Source organism: Panicum virgatum, chromosome 6K (genome assembly GCF_016808335.1).
Source record: "Panicum virgatum strain AP13 chromosome 6K, P.virgatum_v5, whole genome shotgun sequence".
Classification (NCBI taxonomy): domain Eukaryota; kingdom Viridiplantae; phylum Streptophyta; class Magnoliopsida; order Poales; family Poaceae; genus Panicum; species Panicum virgatum.
The window spans coordinates 30443234-30456779 of NC_053141.1; the positions used below are offsets into that span (position 1 = coordinate 30443234).

The 13546-nt window shown below is 43.1% G+C and overlaps 1 protein-coding gene across 1 annotated transcript; it reads right to left on the reverse strand.

Moving 5' to 3' along the window:
* Positions 1-9526: 9526 nt before the first annotated feature.
* Positions 9527-13546, reverse strand: LOC120712188. The gene is made up of 9 exons (XM_039997904.1): positions 13254-13546; positions 13082-13159; positions 11841-12374; positions 11619-11721; positions 11225-11325; positions 10756-10930; positions 10325-10495; positions 10131-10231; positions 9527-10007 (listed from the first exon to the last, which is right to left on the reverse strand). Exons 1-9 carry the CDS (start codon positions 13512-13514, stop codon positions 9942-9944), a joined length of 1590 nt encoding a protein of 529 aa, XP_039853838.1. The 5' UTR covers positions 13515-13546; the 3' UTR covers positions 9527-9941.

The following is a 13546-nucleotide window of genomic DNA, read 5'->3' on the forward strand; positions in this document are numbered from 1 at the left end:
ACGAAGCCTACTCGGATTACAACTGGACATCTAAACTGACAGAATTGGCTGTCAACATATGCCCCTCTGCTTTTTGGTGATTTTCACAAGCCAAAAAGTAAAAACTATTCTGATGTACATATTTTACACAGAGCATACAAGTCTAAAAATAAATTAAGGGTGATATCCAATACCGGCCATCTTCATCCTCATGCACTTTGCCATACGCTAGGATAGAACTTCTTCAAGTACCTCCCATTGATAGCCCTTGGTAGACGCTCACCTTGCACCGTCTCCACCATATACAAATTACCGGAGATAATTTTAATAATCTTGTATGGACCCTCCCAACTTGGCGACCATTTTCTAAACTTGTTGCTTTTCATCCTAAAAGGCAAAATTGTCTTCCAATCCAGATCCCCAACCTGAAAAGATTTAAGTTTTACCTTTTTGTTGTAAGCTATGGCCACCCGAAGCTTGTCTTTCTCAATCTCCTTCAAAGACTTCAAACACTTGTCGGTCACCTCATCAATATTATCCATCATCAAATCATGGTAATCAACAGCGGAGATGTCATTTTGCTTTGCCAATTTATAGGCATCCAGATTTACCTCAACAGGTAAAACGACCTCTTGACCATACACAAGCTCAAAAAGAGTAACCTTTGACCATATATGATGAGTCCACAATGCTTCGGATAACACTTCATGCCACCTCTTAGGATTTTCTTCTATCTTCTTCTTGACAAGTTTGATCAAAATCTTATTACTAGACTCGGCCTGCCCATTGGCCTGAGCATAGTATGGAGTTGAATTGAGCAACTTAATCTTGTAAGATTCGGCAAAGACACGCACCTCTTTTGATATAAATGAAGAATCTTGATCCGTTGTCAAAGTTTGTGGAATGCCGAATCTATGAATAATATGCTCAGTAATAAACTCAATTATCTCCTTATGTGTCATATTCTTCAAAGGAACCGCTTCGATCCATTTAGTGAAATAATCCGTATCAACCAACACGAAGCGATGCCCCTTTGAAGATGGAGGATTAATTTGTCCAATGAAATCCAACCCCCAACCTCGAAACGGCCATGGTTTAATAATAGAATGCATCAACGCAGCAGGCACCAATTGCAAATCACCAAACCGCTGACATTCTTCACACCCTTTATAGTATCTAAAACAATCGGACAGCATGGTGGGCCAATAGAAACCAGCTTTTCTAAGTAACCACTTCATCTTGGGAGCCAATTGATGAGTACCACAAATACCTTCATGAACCTTACCCATAGCAACCCGGGCCTGATCCGAGTCTAAACACTTGAGAAGCAAATCTTCGGCAGTTCGACGATAAAGTTCATCGTCAATTAAAACGTACTTGAAAGCCAAACGCCGAATATTTCTCTCTGCACCACGACCAGGATCTCTCAAATACGATATAATAGGGACCCTCTAATCCTGAGTTTCGGCCGAGACAATTGAATCATCTTTCTTGGCCGAATCAGAACCAACAGCTGCATTACCGGTCAAACCAGTCTCTGTACCGGTCAGACCAGTCTCGCTGACCGGTCGGGCCGGTGCATCCAGAACTAGACACTCAGCTTTTGTTTGCATCGGCTTGCGAATGTTGAAATATTTTTTCGTAACATTATAGCCAGATGCTTGCTGAGCCAGAGTATTTGCCTTTTCATTCTCTTCCCTCGAAATATGTTTGATAATAAATTCATCGAAAGAAAAAATAATATTGATGCATTTATCAAGATATGCATTTAGAGAACCATTATAGCACTGGCATATCTTAGATACTTGCAGCACCACCAGAAGAGAATCTCCAAAGGTTTCAACATGCTTCACGCCCATGGATTGCAAGAATTCCAAGCCAAATAGAAGAGCCTCATATTCAACTTGGTTATTTGTGCACTCTTCTTCTAATCGGTTTGAAAATTCAAAAACAGCACCATTCGGAGAAATAAGAACAGCACCAATCACTTAACCATCATCACAAATCGATCCATCAAAGTACAACTTCCATAGTGTGCAAGTAATGTAGCCAACTTCTAGATCATGCTTGTCATTAATCCGATGCTCAACAATAAAATCTGCTATAATTTGGCCTCTCATAGTTTTTAAAGGTTCACAAGTCAAATCATATTCAACAAAAGCATAAGTCCACTTGCCGATTCTACCACTCAAAATCGATTTTTGTAACATATATTTGATCACATCGGTTTGACATACTACTATGCAAGTACTAGATAGTAGATAATGCCTTAATTTGGTACAAGCATAATAAAGAGACAAACACAACTTCTCAATAAATGTATACCTCGTCTCCGCATCAATAAGTCGTCGGCTTAAATATGTAATGATATACTCCTTTCCTTTGGTTTCTTGAGTCAAAACAGCGCCAATAACTTTGTCTTCAGCAGTCACATAAAGTTTGAAAGGTACTCCTCTCCTAGGTGCTTTGAGTACAGGTGACGAAGACAAATAAATCTTGATCTTCTCAAACGCTTCTTGCTGTTTTGGCTCCCATGTAAATTCGGTTTCATCTTTTAACCGAAGAATAGGAGTAAAAGCATCGATCTTCCCGGACAAGTTAGATATAAACCTTCTCAAGAAATTTACCTTGCCCAAGAACTTGGGTAAATCCTTCATGCATGTAGGGGCTTCAACCTTCCTCATGGCTTCATTTCTTTTAGAATCAACCTCTATTCCCTTCTCATGAATAATGAAGCCAAGAAACTTTTCAGCCGATACACCAAAAGTACATTTGAGTGGATTCATCTTCAAACCATACCGGCGCATCCTCTCAAGAGCAAGTCTCAAATCGGCAAAATGATGATCCAAACCGGCCCATTTAATGACAATATCATCAATGTACACCTCCAAGATGACACCAAGCAAATCATGGAAGATTAAATTCATAGCTCTTTGATAAGTAGCACCCGCATTTTTCAAACCAAAAGTCATAACAACCCACTCAAACAAGCCGACAAATACTGGACATCTAAAGGCCGTTTTTTATATATCTTCTTCGGCCATGAATATTTGATTGTAACCGGCGTTACCATCAATAAAACTAATGACACGATGTCTGGAAGCCTCATTGATCAACATATCGGCTATAGGCATAGGATATTCATCCTTGGGAGTAGCTTTATTAAGATTTCTAAAATCAATGCACACTTTAATTTTCCCCGAATCCTTTTTCTCAACGGGCACAATATTAGAGATCCAATCAGCATAACGACAAAACCGAATAAATCCAGCATCAAGTAAACGATTAATTTCAGTTTTAATTCGGTCATAAATAATGGGATTGAAACGCCTAACTGGTTGTTTATAAAGTCTAAAACCGGCTTTAATCGATAAACGATGCTCAACAAGATCACGACTTAAACCGGGCATTTCATGATACTCCCAAGCAAAGCAATCAACATATTCCTTCAATAAATTAACCAAATTGGTTTTATATTCAGCCGATAAATTTTTGTTTACAAAGGTCGGCGTAGGGATAGTTCCATCACCAATGTCTACCTTTTCTAAAGGATCGGCCGATGCAAACCCTTGGCCCAGCTTGTCTAGATCATCAGAATCTTCAATGGCTTCACACATATCGTTCGTACAGGCTCGATATTGATCTAGCCTCTGCTGTAACCACTCTGTGTTGGACCGGTCTGACCGGTCGGGGTGTCCGGTCTGACCGGTCGGGGTGTCCGGTCTGACAGGTCGGCTCTGTGCACCGAACGGGACTGGACCGGTCTGACCGGTTGGCACAAGCGGTCTGACCGGTCGCTTCTGAAGCTTCTGTTGTACTCATCTGATTTACATTAAATGATTTATCCGATTATCCATCGGCTTTAGTACAGCAGAAACAAAACCATCCTTAGTGCAACTAATCAAATCATAATCGGACAGATCCACGCTCAATAAACACTTGACGTTGTCGTGTGCACTAATAGAATCCGAATCGGCTAAAGCAACAAAGGATGAAGTGTCCCCATGAACAATCTCAACCTCATCGCCGATCCACTGAACAAGAAACTGATACAAGATAGAAGGAACGCACTGATTTGCATGAATCCAATCCCTCCCAAGAATCAAATTGTAGTTACCTTGCACCTCCGAGACGAAAAAAGCCGTAGCAAGCGTCTTGCTCCCAATGGTGAGCTCCATGGAAGCAACTCCCTTGGCGCTAAGGGGCTCGCTCCCCCCAACACCACTGACAGTCATGTTTGTCTTGATCAAGTCCTCATCTTGGCCACCGAGCTTCTTGTACAGCGAATTGGGCATAAGATTTATAATGGCCCCACCATCCACTAGCATGCGAGTCACCGACTTCCCGTTGATGTGTCCCCTCAGGTAAAGAGCCTTGAGGTGGTTGTCCTTCTCGCTTGGCATCTGGAACATAGCTTCACGGGGCCCAAACTGAAGATGAGCAAAATCTTCCTCCGGGACCACGAAGTAATCTGAAGATAAGTGCACCACATTGATCTCCAAGTTGGTGTGCTCCGGAGATGCTTCAAAATCTACCAATTCCTCGTCTTCTGCGGTTGGAGTAACTACTGGGGCTTCATCAACAGAAGGAAACAAAACAGGCGGCACCGATTCGGCTATTACCTACGTACTGGGCTCGACCAGTCTGACCTGTTGGTCAGAGCGGTCTGACCGGTCTTCCTGACCGGTCTGACCGGTCGACTGTGGCGGTCCGACCGGTCTGGCTGGCTGATCAGCTGTCTTGACCTTCCAAACCTTGATCTGAGGGAACATGGGCATGTATCTGTTGAAGCCCTCATCCCTTATCTTCTCTTCTTCCTGCTCCTTCTTTTCCTTATTATGAAGGCGCTGCAACTTCCTCTTCTGTGTATGAGTTAAACCCGAAGGGCACCACCTAGGCTGATGGTACTTATCTGCTGCGCTCTTGCTGCTACAGGCCTCATGATCATTGGCCATGACCGGCTTTTGTGAAGGAAGCTCAACCGATTTCTCTATGTCCATCGGCTTTTTGCCCGTATCCTTTATGGGCACCTTGACTTCACCGATTTGAACAACATTGGTTTTAGGTTTCTCTAGATCAGCAACAGGCTTCTGCTCCTCTTTCTTTTCCTTGATGCGATACTCGAATCTTGGAGCAGGAACCTGACCCGGCCTCTGGTGAGACCGGTCTAACCGGTCAGAGGTGACCGGTTTGCCCGGTGCAGCCTGCTGCACTAGACCAGATTGGCGTGGTCCCAATCGGTCATGCACGGGCACCCTGGAGCTTTCCCCTTGATAATGTGGAGGATAAAGCATCGGGAAACACTGCATCCATATCCCTTCATGCTCCCATGCCGGATTTGTTGCACTTGACGCCGGTGGCACCCATGGCATGGTAGCATACATCTTCTGGGGAGGATACAATGTGACAACGTCACCTCTGCGCCTGCTGGATTCCCTCCTTGGAGACACTGGACGATCTTGGCGCGGTGGCGGTCACGGTCTCTTTTTTAGCGGCCGATCTTTTTAAACGGCCTTTGTGTACTTGTTCAACAACTGGTCGAAGGTGGGCTTCTGATTAGCAGCCCTTCCCTGCACCTTCACCTCGTTGGTCTTCCAAGTACCCACTTCCGGATGCTTTGGCTTGAAAGTCCGGGGACGGTCACCAGAGCGGTCTGACCGGCTGGAGGAACCGTTCTGACCGGTCTGACCGGTCGGAGACAGCGGTCTGACCGATCGTGCCTGATCAGCAGACCGATTTTCTGGTGGAGAGCTTCCTTGCCCCCCGAGTCTGGGATTTCTGACAATGATCTTCAGAGTATCATTGCCATCATCAGTCGTCTCTTTGATAACTTCCCGGGCAAGGATCTTATCACTTGTATTCATCGGTCTTGGATCACCGATGACAACATGCTTCCCCTTAGCTCCTTCGGCTTGTTCCGGCCGAATGAGCACCTTTGGATTGTTCAATTCTAGCGTATGAACAGGGAAATGAGCCTTGTCAATTTGCATCTCAGAAAGTACCAATCGTCCTTCATTAATGGCCGATTGTACCTGTCGATGAAAAACATTACAATCATTAGTAGCATGAGATGTAGAGTTATGCCACTTACAATATGCATGTCGTTTAAGTTCGTCGGGAGATGGAATAGAATGTAACAATCGGATGTTACCATTCTTAAGAAATTCATCAAAAATCCAATCACACTTAGAAACATCAAAAGTAAAATTCAGTTCCTCTTGCCGATTCTTTTGAATCGGCTTGAGAGACGGAACTGAACCGGGTTTGGCCTTTGATGGCCAAACAAACTCAGCAGCATATACTTCCTTGCTATCATCATCCGAACTATCCGAATCATGATCAAGAATATGTGTGTTGGACCGATGAGGCTCGAAAGTATATTTGGCATTTTTAAGTTTAAACTCTAAATCCATGACTTTGACTTGCAAGAAATTCACAGTATGATATTTAAAGCCCTCGAGTTTCTCTTTCAAATAAGAACGTAAACCATTAAACGCCAAATCCGCCAAATCCTTTTCGGAAATTGTCAAACTAAAACACCGATTTTTAATTTCTTTAAACCTTTTGAAATAATCTGAAGAAGATTCATCACGTCCTTGCTTAATCGATGTTAAGTCCAATAATTTTGCTTCGGTTTCCCCACTAAAGAAGTGATCATGAAACTTATGCTCCAACTGAGCCCAATTGCGAATAGAATTAGGAACAAGCGAGGAAAACCAAGAGAAAGCCGTTCCAGTCAAAGATAAAGAAAATAAACGCACACGCAAAGCATCATTGAAACCGGCTTCTCCTAATTGCAAGACATATTGACTAACGTGTTCCCAAATTGTACCAGAATCATCACTTTTAAATTTAGTAAACTCAGGAATACGCCAACTAGCAGGAAAAGGAGTAAAATCAAACTCAACGGGATAAGGTTTTTGATATAAACGTGTAGTACCCATATCCACCCCAAGCTTACTTTTAATCGCATTTGCCAGATCCTCTTTGAACTTAAGGAGATCGGCCTGATAATGCTGGCTGGTATAAAACTCAGAAAAATGATGTGCATTAGAATTTCCATGCGCCATCGTCTGTGAAGAAGTCGGGATCGGTCCTTGGTTAGGTCCAGATTCTCGTGGCCCTCCCGCTACAGTAGTAGCGCGAGGTGGTGTATACAGTGACAATTCATTAGTTCGGCTAGGGGCAGCCGAACCTGGAATTGTCTCGAGAGGCGTCGGCGACTGTACTGAGTAACCGGTCTGACTGGTCGGACCGGTCTGACCGGTCGGACCGGTCTGACCGATCGGACCGGTCTGACCGATCGGACCGGTCTGACTGGTCTGTGGGACCGGTCCGGCTGGTGCTGTGTGCACGGTCGACGGTGGCGGGGTTTGCTCTGAGAACAAGTTTGGCGGCATACCATAGAGTGGTTCAGATGTGAACTCAGGGGTAGCCGAACTCGGATTTAATGAGTTAGGATCTGACATGAGTTGTTTACCTTTAAGTGCGTCAACATCACTACTCAATTTAATTAAAACATCACCCGCAGCAGCTTGTGCAGCAATAATCTTTTGATCCATCATAGATGACATTCTATAAAACATATCAGAGGGAGAGAGGTTTACATTGGGGATCTCCTCAATCTTATCCTTGCTAAGCTTGAGAGATGGCAGTACGAACTCCTCCACCCTCTTGATGAGGCCACCACGATCCTTCTTGAAGCCCTGCAAGAATTGTGCCTTGACGTGCTCCTCCACAAGAAGATAGGCCTTGCGCTCTTCTTCGGTGAGCTCCTCCATTGTTGCCGTGATGATGATTTCCTTGTCGATCTCTGAAGAGCCCATCTTCTTCAAGGAGTAGATTAGATCGGTTTTAAAACCAGATTAATCTATCCCCAGCGGAGTCGCCAAAAAGTGTGTTGACACAGAATCGCGCCAACACACTCGAATGCACTAGAACGCGCAGGAGATCGTCAAAACGATCTGAACCAGCGATGCCCTGGCGGACCGGTGTAGAGCAGAGAACCGCGAAGACCTAGAAACACGAGCTCGGGAGGGACCCCGTCGGAGCTTGCGCGGCTAGGGTTGCTCTGAGGTCGGCAGGCCACTCAGAACGTCTTCAAACGCTGTAGAGACGAAGGAAGAAAGCAATCTAGGGTTGGAAAAGACTAGGATTTGAGAGATAAAAAGTAATGCGATAGTTTGATTGATTCGATTGGGAATACCTCAATCAGCCTTAGCCTTTATATTTATAGGCCGGGGAAGTCGTACCCCTCTCCAAGTCGGTTTATACAAGAATTTCCAAAATAAAACGAAGCCTACTCGGATTACAACTGGACAGACCGGCCTGACCGGTCGGCCCGACCGGTCAGCCTCTAAACTGCCAGAATTGGCAGTCAACACAGACGAAATCTAAATTTCGTCTACCCACAGGACGAAAATACAATATTTTCGTCCTATCGTCAGACGAAATCTAATTTCGTCGAACCAGTAGATGAAAATGACTGAAAAAGACAATTTTTGTGGGGCCTGCTAGTATAAATTTCGTCCAACGGGTAGATGAAATCTAATTTTCGTCTACCCATTGGACGAAATTTAGTTGTCATCAGTAGCTCTGAGTTCCTGTTTTTTAATAGATATTTAAACACATTTCTGATGTTTTACACAAAAATAAATCATATATTTTTGTAGTCCAATGCCCCATGTACTTAGTGGTAAATTTTTTCCAAAGGTTTTGCATAAAGTAATTTTTTTATATACGACCAAAATGAGTCACTTGTAATGGCAGAACGTAGACTTAGAATTTTTCCAAGTCTATGTTCTGCCATTACAAGTGGCTCATTTTGGACGTATATAAAAAGTTATTTTATACAAAATTTTTGGAAAAAAATTTACCACTAAGTACAGGGAACATTGGACTACAGAAGTGTATGATTTACTTTTGTGCAAAATATCATAAAGGTGTTCAAATATCTATTCAAAAATAGGAACTCAAAGCATCCGATGACAACTAAATTTCGTCCAATGGGTAGACGAAAATTAGATTTCGTCTACCCGTTGGACGAAATCAACCGGTAGACGAAAATTAGCAGGCCCTACTAAAATTGTCCTTTTCATGCATTTCCGTCTACCGATTCGACGAAATTATATTTCGTCTAACGATTGGACGATAATATCGTATTTTTGTCCTCTGGGTAGACGAAATTTAGATTTCGTCTGCTGGGCAGACGAAAGGAGTATATTTTTGAAATTCCATAGATCGAGGGTATTATTTCGTAATTACAGTATAATTTAGTATTAAAAAAATAAAAAATCCTCAGCTGAAACCTGAATATCAAAGCGAAAAAGGAGATCAGACTGATCTTCATTATGTCCCCACTTTCCAAAGCTCTTGCTGCGGCTGGGTACCATCATCATTCTCAGAAAAAAGGACAAAAACAAAAGCCTAAGCACAGTTGCAGATAATAACAACCATAAAGTCTATACAGCCTTTTGACTGCTGTATTGGTCATATGCATCCATGATGCTAGAGACTCCTTCATCCAAAATCAGATTGCTCAAATCCAAAGGTATAAGATCGTAAGTCGTGACTTGCATAAATGTACAGGATTTTGTTTACATACACTTACATGTTAACAAGGTGTCCAACTCAGCTTAAAAAGAACAAACAAACAAAAGGTTACATCATAAGAAGCCATCTTATGGTACAACTTCCATGACCTAGACTAAAGCTTCATGTTCCTGCGAGTACATGTAACCTTGGGTATTTTTCTACCTTTTGTTCACAACAAAATTAGCACTACCTTTTCCTCAAACAGGAAGAGAGAAGCACTATACAGGGATACATCGTATGAGCTTGGATGTGTACCTATTTTTCTGGTCATTCATTGAGGAGGCCATGGAAAACATTGTTCAGCCCAACTTTAAAACCTTCTGAGATGAACATTGTGTTATATGTTACTCGGTGTTAGCATCATATAATCAAATCAACAAGCGGTCATGGCGAGAGAGAAACTCTATGATACATGGGTAGACTTCATTGATTGCCTGTGTAAAACAGAAAGGGTGTCATTCCTGATATAATGAAAACCTGATGCCATGATCGATCTCATAAAAGGTGGCACATTCAATCTGAACACCTAATGCTAGGTGTCAGGAGACAGTACATACCAGTCGACCTCCAACCAAGTCATAATGTGCATAATGTGGGCCTTGTGGTTTTCCAAACACCCTGTACTTCAACTTGTGCTTCGGAATGAGTTTCGCGGTTTCTAACAAATTGGAATTACAGACCAAAATGAAATTAGCATTCTGCACAGAGAAGCAATTGAGCTAGCTGGAGATAGAAGCCATGCACTCCCTACCGTAAACGGCTTCTGGAGGGCAGATGAGGTCTTTATCTCCAGCCAAGGCCAGGACAGGGGTCTGACACTCTCGCAAATGATCCTTGTACGAGAAGGTTCCATTTCGGTTGCACAGCCCACCTTTCCTAAAAGCAGTCGTAAGTTGCAGTACAACCTTTGCAGGCACTGTACCTGCAAATCATATGACAATATCAACTTCTACGAACATACACAACCTTGTAGACCCAAAATCACAGTGATGCATAACATAGTAACTACCAGAAACAGTACTACCACGATTTTTAAGTATATGACGTTTAGGACAAGCTAATTAGTTCATACGTCATATATTTAAACCATATCTTGTATAAATGCAAGAGGAGCAGAACAGAAAACCTGTAGGTATATACGATTACATCAAGACAACGCAGTGCGTAATAAAGACTACTTACAAAAATTGTTGAAGACAAGCTTAGACAACAGCTCTGGGTGCATCATGTCTTGAGCTGATATTTGAGGATTAAGCCAGGAAAAAAGATATGGTGGACCAGATGCCCATGGATATGCTGCAGCCAACAATGTACCCAATGGGACAGAGGGGACATTAAAAGCTTGTGCAGGATGAGCCTGACAAAAAAAAAACTCATTAGCTTATTTTTTATTGATGAAAAATATTGAAGGAATCAATTAAATAGAGATGTTCTGTTATGACCGGCACGGCGGCATCTACTACACCAGGCGTCGATCATCTCGTGGCTAAGGAAGGCCACGCCGACCTGATGGGCTGGGCTGAACCCATATTATCATTTTATTTACAGCTTTTTAGAGGAGATACTTTCCTTGATTATAGGATCTTCTAAAGGAGGATAAATGTGTAAACTCTGATTTTGGAAAATCAAGCTGCCAGTTTGTTTTACTCACAAGAGGCAGTAACAGCTTCAGTGATGAATTGGACGTTGTATAGTCAACAGAAGAAGCCAAAGTTACAATTGCAGCTAAATTTGATGGAGCTCCTTCAAAACCTTGAAGATTTAGGGGAACATAAAATAAGATATGGTAATAAAGAATCAGCTATTCAAAGGTAGTAAGCTCTAAAGAATAAATTTCTCAACAAATGGACAAGTTGAACTTGCATTCTAACATAAAAGAGTATGTATAAGATGTTCAAAAACTGTTATTACAAAACATGCTCACTAGTTGCAGTTAATCAAATAGCAGTAAGCATTTGATAAGTCAACTGAAGACGTGGCTCTCATTATATTTTGTGTTCTTCACAGGACTGCATAAAAGTCACAGAGAAGTATCAGTGTCTCACCAGATCTCGACAGCATTGCATACAATAAAATTCCACCCATCGAATGTCCAATTGCAAGCAACTTCCCATCTTCTGTTTTGCTGTGTTGTCTAATGTACTCCACCTGTACAAATAGGAGGTAAACTTGATATATTCCACTAAAAAATAATGATTACACTAATAGCAACAAGATCTTCCTGTAGTTTGACAGGTAAAAGTTCAGAAAACAGCATGTCCACCCACCGCAGCAGGTATATCCTCCTCCAGGTAATGGTCAAAGTCCCAATTATATTCGGAACTTAGATCCATTTGTGATGATACAAAGCGCTCCCACGAGTCCAACTGGTCCTGAAAATTCTTCAAAAGGCGTAGACTTTCTTCTCTCACTGGACCAATAATCGTAGAGCTCTCTACCATTTCTGAGAGAACAGAAACTTTTTCTGTTATCTCATGGAAATTTCCATTTACTACAGCCTCTTCCATAAGCTTTGAGATTCGGTCAAAGAAATTAGAAAGCTCTGTGAGTAAAGGTGGTTCATCCAAAGCAACTATTCCAAGGTCATCACAATCACTAGCATAGCCACCAGAACTCTGAAGGGAAGCAGCTTCAAATGTACTCTGATTATCAAGAGGCTGAATACCACCACAGGCATCCTCAATAGTGACTGAGCCAGATGCAGCAGAATTTCCATATTCACGCTTACTCAGACCAGCACCTCTTACTTCGACTATCCATGTATCAAATCCTTGGCTAGACATGTGACGGGCAAATGAAGCCTGAATGAAAATCAATAGAGCACCGTAAAAGACAAGCTAGATAACACCAGCCTTTGTAATAACTTGTTAGAAGAATGGAGTACAATGACATTACTGCTTAAGAGGTTCCACTATTTTTTTCCGCTTAAGAGGTTCCACTATGTGCACACTTGTCAGAAAAGGCATGGCAATATTGAGGCAGACAAAAAATATTTGGCTTGTCAAAAAAGTTAGTGAAGAGAGAACAGAGGACGCTTGATGAATATAAGTGTGTATACAACATGCACACAGACTGACAAGAAACAATTGGGGCAATACGTGAATGACACAGGGAGTGAACAAATCCGGAAGTGCGTGACAGCATGAGCGTGAGCATGAGCATTAACAACATGCGTAGAAGTGGATGGTGCAGGATCGTAGGGTTATTGATGGTCAGGTTATGGAAATGGAAGAGCTGAAAGATGATAAGTATACTGTATGCTGCTGAACAAAAGATGCAACCTACAAAACTCATGACAGACAAATTGCTCCTGAATTCCGTCAGTAGCCCCATCAGAAATCCAAACTGCAACTAACTTTGATCGGACAACACTACACCACCCAGTCCGAATCAGATTACAGACACTTGAGCTACAAAACACGACAGATCACATTCCAAGTCGCATGTTCTCATAAATAAACAGCTTCTCCAGGAAAAGAGGAACAGACAAGTAGGAATTCCAACTCACCCCGGGAGAGAGGTCGAATCCGATGGCATTCGTACCGACCCCGGACAGCAGCATCAACGGGTGATTCCTGACAGGAGCCTGCACGCGAACAAACGAGCGAAATCAAATCAAATCAGACACAGCTATCGCTCCCACGAATAAACCAAATCCAACCAGCCGGGACAGCACATACATTGCCGGGAGGCCTGTAACGCCAGAGCGCGAGGCGCCAGCCGGCGCCGTCGACGGGGGCGTAGTGGAGCTCGTCAGCGGTGCAGACGGGCGGCTTGACCGGCCGCGATGGGGAGGCGGAGGCCGAGAGGGAGATCGGGGGTGAGTCAGCGCGGATTGGGGAGAGGACGCGGCGGCGGAGGAGAGGGGGGAAGGGGGGTTCACCGGAGGTCCGGCGAGCGGCGCCGCCGGCAAGGGTGGCGGGGATTGGCTGAAGAAGCATTGCTTGTGTAGCGGTAGCCGTAATGCCGTTTC